Genomic DNA, 23,062 nt, shown 5'->3' on the forward strand with positions numbered 1-23,062 from the left:
AATGACTGATACAAGACAGGCAAAAAAAAAAAAAAAAAAGAAGAAAAATGAGATAAAACAATATCCAAAGTAACAAATCGATTATCAGATAAGCAGAATTAAATGCTAAACTTGTTATAAACAAAAATATCAATGCCAAAAAGATAATCCATATGGCATTCTTTCATCTCCAAGAATAAAATCCACAAGCATTTCTAGAGACGTTCAACAATGGCCTTAAAATTAGAATTTTCTGGTAAAAAACTAAAATAATATAAGAAACCAACTCAAAGTTCATAAGATAATATAAACTTTAGGACAGATAATTTTAACAATGTCACGAAGTTTTTTTTTTTTTTTTTGGTCCCCCAACAAAAGGAGGGTGGACCTGTAAATTCACCCTTGTCCGTTTATCCGTCAGCACTTTTCTCAATAACTAAGCCTTGGAATAATTTGAAATTTTGCACAAACATTAAGCATAATGAGTAAAAAAGTAACAGAATGGATTTTCTGGGAAAACTCCGGTTGTTGAACTCAAATTTAAATATGTTAAGGCCTTGGGGACTTCTGGGGCTAAATAGGGAGGGACAATGCTGAACTTAGTCATTTTTTTATGTCTAGTTCACTGTGCACTCACAGGGGACCATGCATGCTTTACTTGTTTTTTGTTAAAAGTAGTGGGAAGTGTCAGATAGGTCACAGTGACTGCAACGAAACTTCAAATCCAGATAGAGCATTGCATCCTTTGCTACTCTAATCTGGAGTATGTTTCAAAAATGGGTAACAGTTAATGCCCCACCCCACCCCAAGACAGCAACGTCTGCAACAAGTAATGATCGCTGTCTCTAGTTGTTAATATCTTCATGAAACATCCGTAGAACATTATCTTGGGCTGTTAGTGGTGTTCTATACACGAGACACTGATCTAACAAAGTTAAATGCTGTGTCACATACACTAAGTGAATTCATTTATAATAAAGAAAAATCATAACATACAACTTTTGAACATGTGTTTTTTAGATAATTTTTTAACCAGATTCAATTATTCTAGGTATTTATTTCTAATATGCAACGTTCTTTGTGTTACATTTTCATTTCTGGAGAAAATATAAGAAAAATATCTGATCCAAAAACAAGTTCAAGAACTGAGCATTGGTTTAGATGTCTACATAAACAACATAAAAGCTGACAAAATTTTCTTTAACTGAAGCAGGGACACTTTGGTGTTTAAACTGAATAAACTCAGTGAACCAAGAGTGAATAAATGGGGATTCCAGTTGCAAAGCAGATTAGAAGAATGAGAAAGCTACCTAGAAAAAAAAAAACTGAGGTAGATGTTGATCAAACGTTTGTATAAGAAGTTAAAATAGATCTATATAAATGCCATGATGGGATTGGATGTAATATTGGACTCCACGTTTTATCTTCAAACTGTTTTTATCTGGATTATTGTCACCAGAAATCCTAGAAAACACAGAGAAAGAGTTGGAACCCAAATGTAATAGTCTCAGCAAAGAATACGCTAGGGACTTAAATGTTTTTATGTTGCTTCGGAAGTTCTCCAGCTTTGAGACTTTTTCAACGCAGCTTCTGAAGAGGATGTGCTTAAAAAATCATAAGTTATTCAATGACTGAGATGGATCCATTGGTAGCAAATGCAAGAAACTGTCAAATATTGTTATTTATCTGTAGCTGGAGTCAATGTCTAATAGTTTTATTTAATATAATGTCTAATAGTTTTATTCAATACTAGCGGGACCTGTAGAAGTTCCACAGTGGCATCTTCATATGTAATATATTGCTGCTGGCACTCTGTGGACATTCAGTGTGAATGGAAACCCTGCAATATTATTGTAGCCCTTTTGTTAAAATTGCAAAAGTATTTATCTATATGATTAATGCAGTGTTAGAATATATCTGGTTATTACGGCTTATCTCCAATATCCTTATAAGAGTCGTTGACAGATTTACATTTTATGGATGCCCAGCACAAACGGAAACCCCACAATATCATGCCATCTTTAGACAGAACAAATATCCTATCCAGAGGACCAAGAAGCTATGTTTTAATTTCCCATACAGCTCAAAAGCGACATCATTAAAAAAAAATTTTTTTTTTTTTTTACACTGCGTCTTTGGTGAAGAGATCCTATTTATTGAAACGGAGGATATTTCTATTATTTTTTAAACAATTTTAATAGTTTATTTTGGAAGTATATTCCATAAAGAAAATAAACAACCCACTTTAAATGGAGAAATTACAAGTTTTGTATGGTATTCGCAGTTTTGTGTTAGGATTGTCAAAAATTCCCCCCAAATTCTGATACTGGTAGTAGTGCTGTAAACGAAAATAACGTTCAAAATTACGGCAAACGAGTAGTTTCCAAGATATGAAGAAATGTTAGTTTTAAAAAAATGGGGGATCACTTTTCTATAAAAATTTAACGTAAAATGAGCACCCACTTTATGTCCATCGGTTCTTTTTTTTTTTTTAGGGCACTTTCTTTTTAATAAATAAAAGCTAAGAAAAATGAGTATAGCCACCTTTATGTTGGGGGTTGGGAGTCAACGTACAATGAACACAGTTTAACGTAAAATGAGCACCCCCTTTCAAAAAGTGTAAACAGAATTTTTGTCGGGGAGAGGGGGGTCAACTGTAGGTGCTCATTTTACGTTTAGTTGTGTTCATTCCTACATCAAAGAGGCACTTCGCCTTGTTTGAGGCGAAAATGTAATTTAAAAAAATATTTCTCATTGCCGATGTAAAAAAAAAAAAAAAAAAAAATTGGCTATAAAGCGGGTGGTCATTTTAGGTTGAATTATCCCCCCCCCCTCTTTTTTTTAAATAACATCTCTTTATATCTTGGAAACTACTAGTTTGCCATAATTTTAAACGTTATTTTCGTTTTCAGCACCCCCGAAAACCTATAAAAGTGGTAATTTAAAGGATTTTTTGAGGGTGGACTAATTCTGCACATTTACCTTATTTTTTTATTTTATCGTTTTTTTTTCATGTAATTCTCTTTTTTTTTTTTTGTATTAAGTCAAACATGGTACGATTTTCTTTTAAATTATTTCTTTAGGTATGTGAACTTCATACAGCGAGAGGCATCAGCATTTGATGAAAGGACTGGAAAGACAATTAGTGTTAAATTAAAAAAATCCCTAACTTAAGGATGGTGCTATTCCTCGAATATTACCAAACTGTCTCTCCTATTGTCATCAACCACTTTTAGAGAGTCTCCTAATGCAAAGCAAATGCGTTTAGAAAATTCTGTTCTGAAGCGTGCATTATGTGAAAGTGTTGCTGACGAGTTAGAGTTATGGAAATGTAAAACTTTCCATAATATTGATGATTTAGAAAAAAAAAATTAACGTTTATAGATAAAAATTATTGGACTTCTGTTAAGGCAAATGTCAATTTTATAAGGTTAGTTTTCTAGAATCACTCATGTTTAAACAGTTAACTAACACAATATTGAAATGAATATTTCTATTCTTCATATTTGTCTTCAATAAAAGTTAAATTGTGGATTTGAAATGATAAAGAAGCGAAAATATTTCAACTGGCAAAGCAATTTTTAGCTGTTGAATTCAGTGTAAACACCTGTGTAGTCATCATTATCATTTCACTGAATATTTTTTTCAAATTTCAATGCAAAATTGTAAATCAACTTTAATTTTAATCAATAGAATTTGCATTTTGCCAAACATTTAAAATGTTATATTGTAAAGTGTTTGTTCATTGAAAAGCTTTTAAAAGTTTATTTTTTATATAAGGTTGAAACCTGATATTTCCGATTAGGTTACAACTTCATAGATTTATTGGGTTTTGCAAAAAAAGGAAAAAACAAAAAAACAAAAAGAAAATCTGTATAGTACTTATCACGTTTTGCAATAAAACCGATTCTTAAAAGCAAAATAAATAGGAAAAATTTCAAAATCTGTAACAAATGATTATGGCATGTGGTAGAATATTGGAATCTTAACAGCTTGATAGTGTTAACTCAAAATATTTGAAAATGGTGTTGGTTATATTTTGCACGCAAACTCTTCACACACACATATATATATATATATATATGAATGATAAAATATACTTAGCATAACACTTTACTGCAGTTTCATGGCATCACCAATCTTTAGTAGTGTATATGACTGATATCAAGTGAAAAGTAAAATTGAAGCATTTATAGTATTTATGGATTTAGCATTGCACATCACACTTTTTATTAAGATTGTGAAAGAATTTAAAATAAGGAGTCAGAGTTGGATATTTTGGAAATCAATTGAATTAGACCTTCCGACTCAGCAACCATGCTTTTTACATTTTTTATCTAGTGAAAAGTAATGATTGAGTTGAATTTTCTTGCTCTCTCTCTCTCTCTCTCTCATATATATATATATATATATATATATATATATATATATATCACATACTTACATTACATTGTATTTATTTTTAAAATATATAATGAATTTGTACAATTACTATATGCAACTATTTACTTACTATTGGGACCCTGTTGAAATTCTATGGTATGTTTTATATCAATCTATAATTTACTGTTTTTTTATTTTCCTCTTTAATGTTTCTCATTTGCTGTAGTTCTTTTTTATATAAATTAGAAAGATAAAACCACAAACAAGTTACTAACAAAAAAATTCAGGCTACATTATTGACTATCAATATTCTTAAAACATAAAAAACATGATTAAAACCATTAATACTTTACTTTTTATAAAATTAAAAGCAGCAATATCGTGTGCATGAAGATGCAAAAATTAAATTTAATTCCTTACTGTTGAAAAAAAAAATGGACGGAGAGAGAGAGAGAGAGAGAGAGAGAGAGAGAGAGAGAGAGAGAGAGAGAGAGAGAGAGAGAGAAAGTTTTGGAATTGAATGTGAGATGTGTTTACTGAAAAAAAATTTTTTTTAATTTTCTATTTAAGGAAATATTTAAATTTTAAAACCAAATCTATAAAATATAAAATGTCACAAGGAATGCTATTCCGGTATTAATTTTACATTAGTTTCTTTTTCTTATACAAAAATATTGTGATGTCTGCATTACACCAGATGTCCATAAAGAAGCAAATATGTACTTATTTTATTTGTAACTTAAAATTTTAAAATTATAGCATTTAAAAATATGAATAAAATGATAATGAAGTTGAGGGATAGGAGTAGACATAAAAATTTGGGAAGTTTTCATTCATTCTTCATTAACACTGGAAGAAATAAAAAAAAAATATATATCCAATATCTATTCACACACAAAATAAAATTGAAAAATATCAATCATATTTATATTAAAAAATAGAAAACTTTTAAAAAAGTGTAAAAATTTGTTTTAAATTTTGTTCTTGCATTTGATGAAAATACTACTACTATGAATGATAATAATAATCACAATAATAAAACAAAACCCTGTGTATAATAAACGTCAACAATAAACTTCACTTGAGGTTAACAATAAGGGAAGTAAGCAGCTTATCTCCCTTTATCAGTGTTGCTGTAATAAAGTTGATTAAACACTATAACAGAGATAACAATAAATCTGGTGCATATTAAGTAAAATCTTTTAAGAAAATCCCTGATTCTACAATCACCTCTTCAAAATAGCTTGAAAAATATTGAACTTTTTAAACACAGTTGATTTAAAAAATAATAGATTCCTGCAAAAATTGTAAATTTTGCATCTCTAATTTGGAATAAAAATAAAAATCCTCCCTCTCTAGGGTGAAATACATCTTGTAATTATAAACATTGCTTAATTCTGTATAATAATAGCAAGAAAAATACTGCGGTTAGACTGACCAAAAGCTCTGTGCCATATAATGTAAAAAAAAAAAAAAAAAAAGATCTGTCACATGACTTAGACCCTTATAAAAAAGAAGCACATTTTGTCAAAGCATGTAGCACTCAGCCGGTAAACTTAACACTAACAAACTACTATGAAAATATTTGCTTAGCACTTATTGGTAACTTGCAGAGACACTGTGTTGCATACCAAAGAAACTAGTCATTTATATATTAAAAAAAAAAAAGCAAAACATTTATATAAATTTGTCATCTTAAAATGTTCAGAACATTTAATGCCATTCTTAACACACAAATATCAAGTGATTGAATAATAATTACCATCATTCAATTCCTCATAAAATCTTACGTGAGAATAATCTAGTTTCAGAGCTTTGTTATAAAATGAGATAGTAGCTTTATAGTTCATAGATATCTAGTACAAAAACCTACAATAATATTATAGTAACCTACAACAGTAAATTAACAGCACCATTCAATATTTTGTAAAGTTTTTACTATAGGACTTTGTTTTCAATTGCATCCCTGAACAAGGGCACCACAACATAATATAGATACTTGACAAATGATACATTAATAATTTACATGATTGTATATTAAATACACACAGCAACAATAGACATGGATTTAAATCAGTGATACTAAAAAGTCTATAAATACTTTAAATTGAGAAACATAAGATAAAATATGAATGGTAAGAAGATGTCAGCATCAGAAACAATTAAGAGAAAAACTGAGGAAAAGAAACAAGTGAAAACCACTCTGAGTAGATATTGAGAGTGTTTGATGCCATTGTTTTTCCAGCTCATTTAGTATTACAAAACTGGATTAATGTTCGTATTAAAAGATATTAAATAATAAATGTATTAACCAAAATTAATCTCCAAGCCTAAAGCCTGTTTATTCAACTTCTGAGTAGAGTAAAAAAATTGGGCCTCCATTCCACAGAGTATTTTTTACCATAATTAGACGTCCTATAAAGCAGTCTCAAAAAGAGCAAATTGATAAGTTCCAGAAAAGAGTGTTGTTGGTACTGAAAATCCTACACTAGGTTAACAAAAAAACAAAAAAAATACAAAAAAAAAAAACAAGAAAAAAAACTGCAAACAAATACTTCATAACTACCATATTTTTAATCGCCTACAGACATTTATTTTGTAATTATACATAAGTTTGGTGGTTAAATTTTAAATTCTGAAGAAACAACATATAGACATATATTTGAATTAAGAATTTATTGTTTGACAAAAGGAATATATAGAAGGGGTTATGTTAGTTTCCTTAATCCATGGATTTTCAATAATGGCTCATATCATCAGAGGAAATGAAATGCAACAATAGAAGTGTATATTAAACAATATATATTCCTTTTGTCAAACAAATTCTTAGTTCGAATATATGTGTCTATATGTTGTTTTTTCAGAATTTAAAATTTAACCACCAAACTTATATATTGCTCTATTCTTAAATATTGAGCTTTTCCTTTTTGGCTAGGATCACCCTGAAATTGTTACTTCAAGTAATATCTATCAGCATTTTCACCTGAATTCTATCAGTGTCTTATCTCGTTTATATATAACAGGCCACCTGGTATGGCTTGTTTGTAAAATACACTTTAATATATTTTAATTTATTATTATAGAGCCAATTCTCTATGTGAACACTAGGATACTTCAATTAAAAGTCAAATATGAACAGGTAAAATCATAAACAAATAATAGGCAAATCAAATAAGGTATAGGTTATATAAACAGTTACACTCACTTTAGCATAAATTTGCAGTTTTTGAAAAAATGACAAGTGAAAACACCACCGTATATGTGAAAGTAAAAAAGACTTGAGTGCCATCATCTAGAATCCAAACCAAAACATGTAGCTCTCTAATCTTATTCATTACCATCTGACCTAAGTCCATACATATATAAAAACCTAAAAAATGCCACTAAAGGTATAAATGTATATTTGCACATACATAGAAGATACCTGTTTACTCCATGCCTTCCAAGTTCCATTTTGTTTTCAATTTTGATTCCTTACCAGCTATTTTTACTGGCTAAAAATCAAATCGAATTTGTTTCACAGGTTCAAATCATCTATATATCAAGTTTTAAGTTTACAGACCAAAAATTGACAAAGTAATTTGCTAGAGACCGTTCCTCACACAGCCAGCCAGACAGATAAGGTCACTTTTATAAATATATACCAGTTATAAAATACACTTAAATATTTTAACTTATGCAGATTTCGTATTTATTATTATAGAGCCAATTGTATATTGATTATTATATTGTACCTAATATATAATACTGATTTAAAAAGTAAAAAAAAAAATTGATTGGAAGCCATCAACTAGAATTGAAAACAAAACATACAGCTCTTCAGCATTACCATCTGAGCTAAGTCTATATTCATATCAAAACTTTAAAAATAATGTTGTTAAACGTATAAATGTATGTATATTTGTGCATGCATAAAAGATACATGTTTAGTCAACTTATGCTTGCCAAGTTGTAATTTTTAAAATTTTGACTCCTTAGCAGCTATTTTACCGGTTAAAAAACAAATCAAATTTATTCCACAGGCCTAAATCCCCTATATATCAAATTTCAAGTCCGTAGACTAAAAATAGCCAAAGTAATTTGGCAGGGACTGTTTTGCATGCACACAGACAAGGTCACTTGATAGATAGATAGACAGATATAGAGAGAGATATAAAAACAAAGACGAAAAAGAGATGTTAATGTAGGAAAAAAAATAAATAAACAAGTCACTTTTAAGCTGCAACTTTGTTTGTTGAAATTCTTCTGATGTAATTGGACATTTTTGTTTATTTTCTTAAAACTATAATTGATATGTATTATTAAACATTATCCCCATCCCCATTTGCAGAATTAGAAATTTATGCTAACTCCTGTTGGTTTTTTCAACTAAATATGAAAATCAATAGAGAAATACAGTTATTTAAAAAACAAAACAAAAAACATGTGCAAAGATGATGTTGCATTGTTTAAAATTTATTCTCAGTCTTTTTCTTTTAGGTTTTGTTCATTTTTCTTCTTGCGTGGATTGTTTATGACATTGTAGATTTAAAAACACATTTTAATAATGTTTGTCCATGAATACTTAGATTGTGAAATATTACTATAGGAAATAAATAACAAATCAAGTCACAGATAGCCGCAACTCATTTTGTTTATTTTATTTATATATATATATATATATATATATATATATGAGAAAAAAGTCTGCTCGCTTTTCCTATCAGATTATTGTGATCAGTTTTCAATCTAAACAAAAGCTACTCCCTGACTTTATAACAAATCAAGGGAGACAATTCTAGTAAACGCATACACACACAAAATTTATTTAACAGTTGATTTGTTTTTTTCCTTTCTCTTTTCGTGAGGAATACTTGTCATTAAATATTCTATTATTTTCTTCCGCACTTTAATGTTTTATTTTTAGCCAGGCATATTACATGCAAAGTTTTGCACTCTTATTTTATGTGTTTTCTTTCATCTTGCAGTAACCTATGTTATTTCTCCAGTTTTCTCAAATACGAAAGCAGCAATATCAACAATATATATATATATATATATATATATATATATATATATATATATATATATATAAGCTCAATATCCTATCCTATTTTTTTGCACTCTATCTTTATTCTTTTTTTTCCTCCATTAACTTCTTATGGGCACACACGTTTTTTGCCTTCTGATTTTCTTACATTTCTGGATCTTTGTCTCTACTCGCTTGCATCCCCGCAAAGACAAAGTTAGGCACAAGGTCAGTTCTTCATGTGGGAAAAAAAATCAAGCTCTAAAAAGGCATTATGCATTGAAATAAAATTTTTTAAAAAATACCGCAATCTAAAAGAATTTCCTCTTCACTGATCAAAGACAGAAAAATCAAGTTTTGTATGAGAACAAATATTGCCCTTTGCTCCTATTGTACTGTCACTTATTTAAATCTACATTTAAAATTTTTCGTCTCTAGTCCCCCTCCCCAATTTTCACTGTGGTTTAGTATTAGACGGGACTAGTGTTCAGGAAAGATGAAGAGAAATTATAGATTATTTAAGCAATTTGTAACCTTAAAAATCTGATTTTTTTTTCTATTTTCCAATGTAAAGTAAACTTGGAATTCTGTGTGCGTGCTTATAAAATACGCAGAAACTACCCAAAATATTGCATCATGTTCAATGTGACCACAACCTGGTTATAGTATATAAAAAAAGATACTGTAATATTCATTCCCTTGAGGTCATTAGATACCAAATCAGTGTAAATTGTGGGGTGGAGGTTAAATTATTTTTCATTCTTATTGGTTGTTGCTTCAAACTTAACACTGGAACTAGGTCATACAATTTGTCAACATCCTTTATTTTTTTTCTTCTATTACATTAAACCAGTTACCGGAAGGAGAGTAAAAAGAGCTAAGTTTTAAAAGAAGAAGTTTTAAAGATATTTTTTTTAAACTCTTCTTTAATTTATTGATCCATGGACTTAGTCGGATTTGAACCTTAGAATTCACCCTCCTCTGTTCACCCCAAAATTCTCAATAATTACCCCATTACATTTTTCTGAAATTTTGCATGAAGGTACAACTACCAAACAGTAGAAATGTAACATTCTTGGATTTTTGATAAAAATTCTGGTTGCGTCACAAGAGGGACAAAATGGCCAAAAATAGCACTTTTCAGGACATAGAATCTTTTCAAACCATTAGATTTTGCTGAAAATTATCCAAAAGCAAGATCACATGGATATACATCTGGAAACATAATATTTAACCCTGAGAAAATTCTGGGACTTGAACTCTATGATATTTTAGGGGTGAAAAACACCTTTTGGGGCTAATTTTTGTTTTCTCCACAAAATTCAAGGCATGAGTCGGGGACCATATAATTTTTGGCTCATTTGTCCATGCCTTTAGTAAATGCTAGATAACTGATACTTATAAATAAATACTTACAGGAGGTGTCACTATTTTTTTCTTTTTAACAGCAAGATCATAAATCTTAGTTTAAAAAAAAAACAAAAAAAAAACACCACTCATCTCAATTGGAACAGTCAGTTCTTTTCCACATTTGTGATTCCGTAGAATATTAAAACAAAAAAAAATACTGCATATAAATATATGCAGTATTTTTTAGAACAAACAAATATTTAATGTTGGCCTATAAATTTTAATTCTAACTAGAAATTACTTTTAAATTGATATTTGAAGGGTTTTAAAATCACCTTTGAATTTTCTATAGACACAGTAAGAATCATGTTGAATGTTTTTTTTCTTCATTATTATATATACACATAAATTGTGTGTGTGTGTGTGTGTATATATATATATATGTGTATATATATATATATATATATATATATATATATATATATATATATTTGGTAAAACTGGTAATTAGTAAAAACCTGAAGAGAATGCTCAATACTATTGCAGAACAAATATGTTTTATTTTTTTATGACCGTTTTTTCTTTTTGGTTACATATGTTTTGGATGTTGGACCATGTTTACGATCCAACAGCCTCATCAGACCTTACAGAAATGGTTGTAAGTATTTCTAAATTCTAACCACCATTTCTGTAAGGTCTGACGAGGCTGTTGGATCGTAAACATGGTCCAACATCCAAAACACACACACACACACACACATATATATATAAAAAATGGGTATCTTTTATAGAATTACTCTGATCTCCAAACATTTTTTTTTCTTTTATTCCGTACATATTTTGAGTCGTTAAAAAGGAAAGTTATTTTAAATGCCTCACACTGAACTTAGGGTTACTATTGGAATAAATGAAGAGCTTATGAAGAGGGGCGTACTATCGCTTAGAACTGTTTATATAGCCCCTAGATCATAATATGTACGATTTGCGAACGCATGTTGCGTCTAGATTTATTTACGTCGAGTTTTACAAAATTATTGCTATTTCAGTCAGTCTTGTGTTCGTTCAGCTTTTTTGTATAAAACAGAAACTAATTCAAAGCTAAGAATTGTTCCCGGCACCGGGGAACGTCCAAAAGCAATCAGCTTTGATCAATGTGGGGCTAAACTCCTTATATCAGACAATTGCTATTCAATTTGGACAATGGGGAGCTGGTTTCCCCCTCCCCAACATCTTGGGGAAACAACCAGCCAAAGTTGGGTAAACAAACCCAAAAGTTGCCCCTCATTAAAAGTTAACTCCGCTCCTTCTTTTTGACCTCATTAATGAGGTCAAAAAGAAGGAGCGGAGTTAACTTTTATTGCGGGCACCTGTCAATTCTGTTTTTAATACTTTTAAATAAATTCAAACGTGTTTCAGCCACTCTTTATTGCTGGCCAAGTGGGTAACGTGTCAGGTTTTTTGCACACTTTATCTAAAGGTTGTGAGTTCGAATTGTGGTGTGAGATGTCTTTTTCTTTTAAATATTGAAACAGGGTTATTTGAAGCTATTTTTCACATTCTATGGTTTTTTGTTTTTATTTTTCAAATTTTTTAAATAAATTTTAACGTTCGTTTTTTTGGGGGGGGGGTTTTCCATCACATTCGCCTTTTCTTTTTTTGTTTTTCTGATTTTAAGAAATTTTAACATTGTTCGTTTGCCTTACGTTAGTTTTTTATTTTTTTAATTTTTTAAAAGTTTTAACATTTTTTTTTTTATAATATTTAAACAGGGTGATTACTTCGCTTATTCTTTTGTTTTGATTTACCCCCCCCCTCCTCCCAAAAACACATCACGCACACCTCTAAACACCCAGGCAACGCCGGGTATCCCCGCTAGTGCTAAATAAATTACCAAAAAATAAAGCGGACATAAAAACTGGAAATCGAAACTAAAACTTTGAGATCTTCAGTCTGATGTTATATGAACTGCGCTATTTAGTTTTTACCATAAGTAGATCTTAAAACATTACTGTAACAAAATTATATCTTTGACACAACATCATAGATTTTTGATTTACATCATGTTTAAAAATATAAATTCAAATTTAAGCGATCATAAGAATAAATGAATGATTAAACATGATTGGAAATTATTAAAAACTATTTAATATATACTAGAATATAAATGTGTGTGTGTACAAACACATACTACATAATGCTTTAAACTAACTACATCACCGTCCATATATACATCTAGACAGTTATTAGTAATACTAATTAATAACCCAAACAGCAAACCTTACACACATAAATTTCTTTTTACAAAATCTGTTTTATTCTTAGCGATGGGAAGAATGTGTAATGAATTTAGTATGGTTTGTTTGATTTGAAGTAAATCAACACTTTCAGTGGTTATTTAATGTTGATGTAATTGACCACATTCAAAGTAATATTTGAACTAAACAGACATCACTTTCAAAATCCAAGTGGCAATGGTGCTAAAAAAAAAAAAAAAAAATCCAACTTATATTTTTAAATTGTTTTTGTAAAGCAGCAAGAAGATACTAATTAAAAAATATTTGACTTACCTTCCTCCTCTTGTGGAGAGCTAGGCATTATTATTTTTCTTTTCATACCCTTTCCATCAGACTGACCAGTTTTCAGTACTGTCTTCTCCTGGAAAACACATAGGAACATAAAATTATTAGCATTCACTTATATTCATAGTTCTTACATAGTTACAGGTTACAAAATTCTATACATACATATGTGTGTATATATAGTGTTGGGACGATTAATCAGAATCGGGAATCGAAAAAATAAGAACTTTTTTAGGTATCAGAATCATTATCAGAAAAATTTGTGCCTATATTCCAATGCCAAAACGATTCCTTTAATTATCTTTTTTATTTGATTTTGGCTTAAAAAAAAAAAAAAAATCTTCCACTGCTGGTAGTAATAATAATACAATAATATTTGATTTAAACTCCCAGTAAAACTATGATTTATAGATCACTACACTACATAAGTATGTTTTTACATTTGAGAAAATGTGGCTTCCTTCAGTTTTCACAGACTATGGATACCCACTGTAAGGGTGCCTGCATGTGAAATTTGTGTGGCAAGAGTTGCGCAGTCTCCAACCACGCCTCCCCTGAGTAAACATTGTTGTATACCAGTGGCAAGTTGAGGTACAGGACAACTGGAAACAATGCCGAGATGAGCGGAGAGCACATACAGCGCCTAGAATTCCCAAATTATCACCGCTCTGGTACTAAGCAGGCTCAACGTTGCTTAACTTCGGTGATCTGGCGAGAACCAGAGTGTCAACATGATTATGCCATACTGCATAATTGCATATTTGAGAAAATATATACACATTTAATACGTGTTTTATGGTAATCAAGACAAAATATTGATTTTCTAGTTAAATATTTAGAGATTTATAAAGAATTGGAATCAGTAATTTAGTACGGAATCAGGAAAAATATTGGAACTGTCCCATCACTAATTTTATAAACAAGTGACTAAGCAATAATAAGGAAGCAAAAATTAACAGAATAAAGCATAAAATTCTTGGCCATTTATTATGCTGAAAAACCACAAAGATAATTTCAAATAAACCATGGTACAAATTTTTAACTCCTACAAAACCAACACAGGAAACATAAGCAAACACAAACAAAAAAAAAACCCTAAAAGCAGTAAGCAAAACTAAGGAATTTAATTTAATGGGAAAACACCAGTGTTACAATGAAACGGTTTAATAGCATTAACAACAAAAGTAATTGCATATTTATATAATTTGACAAAAGAGTTTTACCATTCACTCAAAGAATCTTAACACATTGAAATTCACTAAATAATATATAGATATTCCTTTTGACAATATAAAAATAACACATTGCAGAAAACCCATACGTTTCCATAACAATAACATGGATCAAAAGGGCAACCTCCTAAACTTTAATATCATGATAGAGTGCTATGATGGTGCTGAATATGCAAGTTAACATGAATATCTATCTATATATCTATAAAAGTGTGTCTGTCTGTACATTTCCCTACGCAATAACTGTCAATTTTCAGTCTAAAGACTCGAAATTTGATATACAGGGTAGTGAGATTTGGGAAAATCTATGTGATCGGTTTTCGGACAGAAATTTGGCTGTTAAGGGGTCAAAGTTCAACGATTTGACCTTTGAAAATTCTACCCCCCCCATAAATTTTGGATATAAACACTTGAAATTTTAGATATAGGTTCCTTGGACATGGATCTAACTTAATAACTTGATTTGAGACCAAAACAATAAATGTTAAGGGGTCATAATAGGGGTCAAAGTTAAAAAAAATTGACTTTTTTTTTTTTTTTTTGCTCAACATACACCTCCAAACACCCGGGCAACGCCAGGCACCCATGCTAGTATATCTATAATAGTGAAAATGTCTGCCTGTGTGTGTGTACATTTCCCTACCAAATAACTGTCAATTTTTGGTCTACAGACTTGAGATTTGACATAGGCGTTATTGAGATTTGGGAAAATCTTTTAAATCGGTTTTCAGCCAGAAATTTGGCTTTTAAGAGGTCAAAGTTCAATGATTTGACCTTTGAAAACTCTACCAAACTCCTTCGCCATTTTGGGTCTAAACAGTTGTAATTTTAAATGTAGGTTGTTTGGACATGGATCTAACTTTATAATTTGATTTGAGTCCAAAAAATTAAATCTTAAGGTCAAAATTGGGGACAAAGTTAAAAATAAATTTACTTCTATGGTCTCTACCAAATTACTCGGCTAATTTCTAGTCTAAACATTTGAAATTTTACATAAAGGGTATTCAGAGATAGGGCATGCTTTTTAATCGGTTTGGGTTGAAAATTTGAGCTGTCAAGGGGTCAAAGTTCAAAAGATTTTACCTTTGCGGTGTCTTGCAAACTACTCAGCCAATTTTGGGCCTAAATATTTGAAATTTATACATAATGGATATTCAGACATGTGGCAAGCATTTTAATCATTTTTGGGGCGAAAATTTGGCTGCCAAAAGGTCAAAGTTCGAAGAGGTGACTTTTGCAGTTTCTACCAAATTTCTCCACCAATTTTGGGTCTAAACACTTGAAATTTTAGATGTCAGTAACTTCGACATGGGTAAAACTTTGTATTTTTAATTTGAGACCAAAATAGTAAATGTTAAGGGTTCAACATTAAAAAAAAATTGACCTCTGCGGTCTCTACGAAATTACTCAGACAAATTTTGGTCTAAACATTTGAAATCTTACATAAAGTGTATTCACACATAGGGCAAGTTACAAACAGTACATAGGGTCAGAGCAAAACAGGACTCAACTGCTAGTATTATAAACTTTCATCTATAATTTACAAAGATGATTCGATAGCACATCATGCAGAAATTCAGATAAAAACTATTTTTAGAGACTTAGGTTTTAACAGAAATAAAAATGAATCTAGAATTTAATTTTTTAGGCATAACTATTAATTTAAATAAGCCTTTTAGAAAACAAAAATGATATTAAATTATATAATCTAGGGTTGTAAGCTACCTCTCCCCCAGTTTCTTAAACCTTCCACTCCCTATGTGGAATTTAACATGGAATGATTCCATTTCCAGGTTATTCATGCTTTTTAGGACAATTAACCAATAAGAAAATGAACAAATAAATAAAATTTGCTCTGGGAGAGAAATCTTGTGTATTTTTATTGGGGAGGATTTGTTGAAAGGTTAGTAAAAAAAAAAAAGTATTCAACCATTAATCCTAAAAGTCCCTTAACTGTTACTAACTCAGAGTCCGAGTGGCAAACCAATATCCCTGCCACCAAGAAAAATTTAAGACCACATAAGACCGACTAAAGAACTAGACACTTCCACGGTACAATGCCGATTTATCTTCTGTATACAAAAAATCGGTTTGCTGCTTTAAAACTCTAAAATCTCTTTGAAATTGAGGGATTATTTTATGTTGAACTCATATGTAAAACTGATTTTCAATTCTAAATTCTAAAGTAATTTTCTATTTTCAAGAGGTTCACACAAAATCGCCTAAAAAGAATAGAATCCATTTTTTTAAGGATGAAAAGGATTTAGCAATAGTACTAATCTATAATAACTTCTTTTTTTTTTCATAATGAAAGTACTGACTGATATGTTCCAACTTTTATTTTGAAATTCTTTAAATTCTGTTAAAATTAGCTTTTTGTGTCGAAAGACTTTTCAAAGTTTCTTCTATGTGTAACAAAATTTTAAAACGTGTTTGAACCAAGAAATAAATAAGAAAAAGCATGTCCATTAGCAAGAGAATGGGCCTAATTGCCTATGTGAAAGAGAGGGTTAACATTACCCAGAAAATAATTCTTTGCTGAAATAAAAGTTAAAATTTCCCTAACAATAATAAACTGTCAAAAACTGTAAACAGAAATAGCATTAAACTTAGTTATTCCTGCATGGATAACATGCAATCAATAGACACAATAAAAGATAATCTACATAATACTAATAAAACAATTCCATGTTTGTTATCACCCTCCACCACCCATCCTTTTTAAAAGATGGGATTGTCTGATCAGTGAAAAAAGGCAATGTAAAAAAAATGCAAATTTTAATATTTCATCTGCTGTCAGTCTTGTGTTAAATATGAAACTTGAACTAAAGTACACATTCTTGGTTTTTGGGTTAGTATCAAAGGGTAATTTTTTTGTCCAAAGATGATACAGTAATATTGTAATGTTTGCGCCGAATGTCATCAGAATGCCACAAACTCTAACCAGGGTCTTTGAGACGGATCTCTATAACCATATATATTCTAAAACTACATTGACCAGGAATAGGACGTTTCAAGGGACAATTTGGCGTCGACCACGCCAATCACATTTTTATAAAGATTTTATTAACTTAAAAATTTAAGAAAAACAATATGAAAATATATCACTTAAACTGTTTTTTAAGAAAAATCATGTTTTTAACTATTTTTGGTTAATTATTTTCTAATTAATTTTTTAAGGATTAAAAACTTAATAAATGTTTTTAGTTCTTTTTTTAAATTAAGAAAAACAATATGAAAATATAGTCTCGTTGATAACCCACTCAGAAGCTTGTCTGTTTTTATGTTGTCTGTTTTTATGTTGTGCTTTAAATAAACACGTTTCGAAGTTTTTTAATGTCTATATCATTTTAATAGTTTTTTGTTTTAAGAAAAAATCATGTTTTTGCAAAACTCTTTTGGTTAATTATTTTATATTTTTTAAGGATACCAAACTTTAAAATATTTTCAAGTTTTTTTTAATTAAGAAAAACAATATGAAAATATAATCTTGTTATTCATAACTGAGTGTTGTTTGTTTTTATGTTGTTTTAAACACGGTTATTTTTAAGTTCTTTTAATTTTTATTTCAATTTTATTTAAAGAAAAAAATATCTTTGTGTACTGAATTAATTTTTAAAATATAAAAAATTTTTTTGACTATAATGATGAAGCACTAATTTGATGCCAAATCATCTCCTGCTCCCCTGTCGAATCAGCTATGACGGATAGGCCGTCAAAATGTGCCAAAATGTACTGAACCCACATTAACCATAGTATTTAGATAAGTATATTCCTGTTTAAACAAAATTGATACGATAATATGGTGGGGGTCTGCATTCATACTCGACATTCATATCATGGGAATGTTTTTTAAGCACTGCAGCAATATACAACAGATGAACAGTACAACTGGGATATTTATGAATCCCACTAGTTAACAATAATAACAGTATTAGTGGTGAATTGTTCACTGTTGAATAATTGTTTAATAGCTTTTATATATATACACATATATATATATATATATATATATATATATATATATATATATATAACCTTAAGCCTCTGGAGGGGCATAAGCCATCTACAACTTTTGTAAACGCTTCTGTAGCGAGGAGTCCTTTTTTTTCAGGGTGAGGGTGCTGACCCCATGCCCAACCTTCGCAGAAGATACATACAACACTTAGTCTTCCCAAATAGTTACCCATCTGGTACTGGCCAGGCTCAACGTTGCTTAATTTTGGTGATCTGGCAAGAACCGGTGTGTCAATGTGATTCTGCGAATCCATATATATATATATATATATATATATATATATATATATATATATATATAAAAAATACAAGAAATATAAAAAATAACCCCCCCCCCAAAAAAAAATGTATACATAGGGGCTAGAGAAAATTATTTCAAATGAAGGAATATCACGAGATTCATGAGAAACAAGTAGATCATCTAAATATATATATATATATATATATATATAGCCCTAATATCAAATGAAACATTTTAAAATTATCTCCTTGCAATATAAATAGTAGAAACTATAAATAATTCTTAAGATGAATAATATCAAATTATAAACTTTAAAGGTCGACGTTGAGCTCAACAAGGCATGCAGGACGATTACCAGCAATCTGAAATCGACCAACCTGTTGTCTACAGGATGTCCGTTCCATCGTAGATCTATCAAGAGGCAATAGCAATGACAAGAGTTTGACAAGCAGAGCAACAACAATTGCCATCTCCTATTTGGACACGAACAGGTACCACAGTGATTACCATTCCACAAGAGTGTTACCACTGTCAGACCTTGAATGAACAACATTAGCGTCCTTCTGCCTGCGTTGGTGAAATGAACCAGTCAAAGACAACAACGAGACTCTTCCAGCATTGAAAGAAGACCTCCCAGCAGACTTTGAATTCCCCTAGAGAGTGGGTAACATTGTAAGAAAGTAAAAGAATGCAAGAGAGTTATATGCTCAGTCCATCAAGTCCAAAGTAGCTGATCAGCGGCTTGGTTCCCACCAGTTCTGGCAAATAGCAAACAGGATCTTGAACAGAAGCGTGCATTCTATCCCAACTATCATCAATGGACCTGAGTTAATCTAGTCAGTATCAGACAAAGCCAAACTCTTTGCCAAGAACTTTGAAGCTAATTCTACCCTTTGCGACCAAGGCCGCCAACCCCCAATATTTCCTCCTGTATCAGAAAACACGCTATGTGATATACGTATATCTGTACGTGATGTTGCCAAGCTAATTAAGAATCTTGATTCCAGTAAAGCAACCGGCCCTGACGGTATTCCAATTATAGTGCTCAAAAAACTTCAACCAGAACTAGTGCCCATACTTACAAAACTGTTTAAATGTTGTCTTAAGGAGAATTGCTTCCCATCACCCTGGAAAATCTCATCAGTATGCCCTGTATTTAAGAATTCAGGTGATCGTTCATCCCCCTCTCAGTACAGGCCAATAAGTCTCCTGTGTGTCATGAGTAAGTTGCTGGAATCTGTGTTAAATAGAGAAGTAGTCAACCACCTCAGTTGAAATAACCTTCTTAGTGACACGCAATATGGTTTCCCTTCTGCTAGATCTACAGCAGACGTGCTAACGGCTATATCTCATAGGATTAGCGAATCTCTCGACAGAGGCAACCTTTCTAGGGCAATTGCTCTTGACATATCAAAGGCCTTTGATAGGGTATGGCATAAAGGTTTACTTCACAAGATCTCCAGCTATGGTATAGCTGGAAATGTCTTCTCAATTATTAAATAATTTCTCAAGATTAGTAGTTGATGGGCAAAAATCAGAAGCTCACAGTATTAATGCTGGAGTCCCTCAAGCGTCCATCCTAGGCCCAACTCTTTTCCTGATCTACATTAATGATCTTCCAAATCATATCCTTACATCATTCGTAGACATTTTTGCTGACGACACTACCATCTATGGTAGCACATCTAAGCCAGTAAACGACCAAGTTCTCTCTGATTCTCTCTCCTCTGATGTTGATCACATTGTACAATGGGGAAAGGAGTGGCTGGTTACTTTTAATGCATCTAAAACCAAGCTTCTATCTTTACATCATCAACGTTCTGATCCCCATCTGGCTAAAATGAATGGATCTTGTCTTGGGGAGGCCTCAAGTTTTGACAAGCTTCTGGGCTTGACCTTTACTCCTGATTTTAAATGGAATACGTACATCAAATCTGTTGCCAAGGCCGCGTGAAAAATGGTTGGATCCTTCTATCGATCCAGTAGATATCTCACTGCTGATCCAATTCTCTATCTATATAAGAGCCAGATACGTCCAAGGATGGAATACTGTTGCCACATATGGGCAGGAGTTGCTAGAAATAGACTTTGTGGCCTGGTGGGAGATGTCCTTTTCTCTTCGCTACAACCTCTATCTCACAGAAGAGATGTTGCGAGTTTGTCTCTGCTTTATCGTTATTTTCATGGAAAGTGTTCGACTGAGCTTCAATCTATGGTCCCCCCCCTTGCCAAACTTTCACAAGAAACACTCGTCTAGCTGAAAACACTATCAATAATTCCCCCCACTCTTTATCTGTGCCTAAACCTAAACATAGATTCCATGATCAAAGCTTCTTTCTTAGAACTGCACGCCTGTGGAATTGTCTTCTATTTTCCTGCTTTCCAGCCGTCTATAATATGGTTGTCTTCAAGTCCAATGTGAACAAGTTTCTGATGAGCCGTTCCACTTAAGTTAACAATTTTACCGAACTTCCATTACTATCGATTACTATATTGTCCTTTTGACTACTGTACACTCTTTAACCCTTATCCTTGAGTGGCCTATCGGCCTTGATAAGTGGTGACGCCTATGAAAAAAAAAAAGAAAAAAAAAAAAAGAAAAGAAAAAAAAGAAAGAACCTTGATTCTAGCAACATTCCAACCAGAACTAGCTTCCATTCTTGTTAAGTTTCTGAAACAGTGTCCCAAAGAAAAATGCTTCCCAACACTTTAGAAAACTTCAATCTGACCTGTATTTAAAAATACTGGAGATCGATCTTCTGTTCTCATTTCAGACCAATCAGTCATCTGTGCATCGTAAGTTGCTCAAATCTATGATAAATACAGGAATTGTCAACCACCTCAGAAAAAAACGACTGACTTAGCGACATACAACATGGTTTACATCCTGTAAGATATACAGAATTAATGAATCTATTAACAAGGTATTCGTTTCGAGACCAATAAACTTGACATATCAAATGCATTTGATAGGGTTTGTGATAAAGGTCTACTCCACAAGATTTCTAGCTACAGAATATCTGAAAATGTTCTCTCAACCCTCAAATCCTTTCTCTCTGATAAGTTTATAAAAGTAGTCATTGATGGGCAGATGATAGTGATCAACACTAGCATGCCTCAGGGTTCCATCCCAGACCTAACTATTTCTGACCATCAATAATTTCTCAACTTACATTCTTAGATCATTCATCAATATTTATGCCGACATTACCGTCTATGGAAACACTTCAAAAGCTGGTCACAAAAGATCTAATTCTCTTTTCTGACACTGAGCACATGGTGCAATAGGGCAAAAGGTGGCTGGTTAATTTTAATGCATCTCAAACCAAGCTTCTATCTTTTCACTACCTATGCTTTGATTCCTACGAGACCACAATTGAAATGAATGGCTCTTGTCTTGAGGAAGCACCCTGCTTTGACAAACTTCGGAGACAAACCTTTATTCCTGATCTGAAATGTAAGACTTGCATCAAATCCATTGCCAAGATTGTCAGAAAAATGGTTGGATTATTCTACCGCTCCAGAAGGTATCTCATTCCAACCATAACCTTCTAATTGTTTAAGAGCCAAATACATACTAAGATGGAGTCTGTTGCCACATCTGAGGAGTTGCTCAATGTATTTTTTCTAACCTGGACAGAGTACAAAACTGCCTTCAACTAAATGAAAATTCCATGAACAAAACTCCTTTCTTAGAACTGTCCATTGTGGAACACAATATCGCAGAATTACTTTTCAGATGACTATAACATGCTAAAACAAAAAGTCCTTGTTGTCCTTAAAATAATCAATTTCTACCCAATTTCCACATCACTGATTATTACTAAATCTTATCCTCAACTGGCTTCTGGGCCTTGATGAATGGTGACTCCCTAATAAAAATAATAATAATAAAAACAATAAATGACATCTGTGATATAACATTAAATTTTTGTGATAATTTATTATCTATCATATGTCTGTGTCCATTTTTTGCTGTTTGTTCTGTATATTTCCAATTGACACACTCCATGGATTATGAAACCACAAATTCTTGGATTATTTGGAGTTCTAAAAACCAGTAAAGATAATCAGCACCAATTCTGATATAAAATTGAAACACTGCTCACTGCTGGTTGCATATGACATTGATTATCATGTTCAAAAGTCTAATGAAAATTACTCGCCTTCTTTAGATTGGAAAAAAAAATCACTTTTCTACAGATTTTTGCTTAGTATAGTTAAATTTTAAACATTTTTGCAGCTGTCAAACTTTAAAAAAAAACTGATTCTA

At 31.3% G+C, this 23,062-nt stretch overlaps 1 protein-coding gene across 6 annotated transcripts in view; it reads right to left on the reverse strand.

The window, feature by feature from the left end:
• The window catches only part of LOC145292852 (uncharacterized), a 299,621-nt gene that overhangs the window by 65,134 nt on the left and 211,425 nt on the right, over positions 1-23,062 (reverse strand). For all 6 annotated transcript variants that reach the window (XM_080138969.1, XM_080138977.1, XM_080138960.1 and 3 more), the window contains one exon: positions 13,288-13,375. In XM_080138969.1, coding sequence (XP_079995095.1) covers positions 13,288-13,375 — 88 coding nt within the window. The remainder of the gene's footprint in view (positions 1-13,287; positions 13,376-23,062) is intronic.

This window comes from Euprymna scolopes, chromosome 2, assembly GCF_053919585.1.
Source record: "Euprymna scolopes isolate OS-2025 chromosome 2, ASM5391958v1, whole genome shotgun sequence".
In the NCBI taxonomy this organism is placed as follows: Eukaryota; Metazoa; Mollusca; class Cephalopoda; order Sepiida; family Sepiolidae; genus Euprymna; species Euprymna scolopes.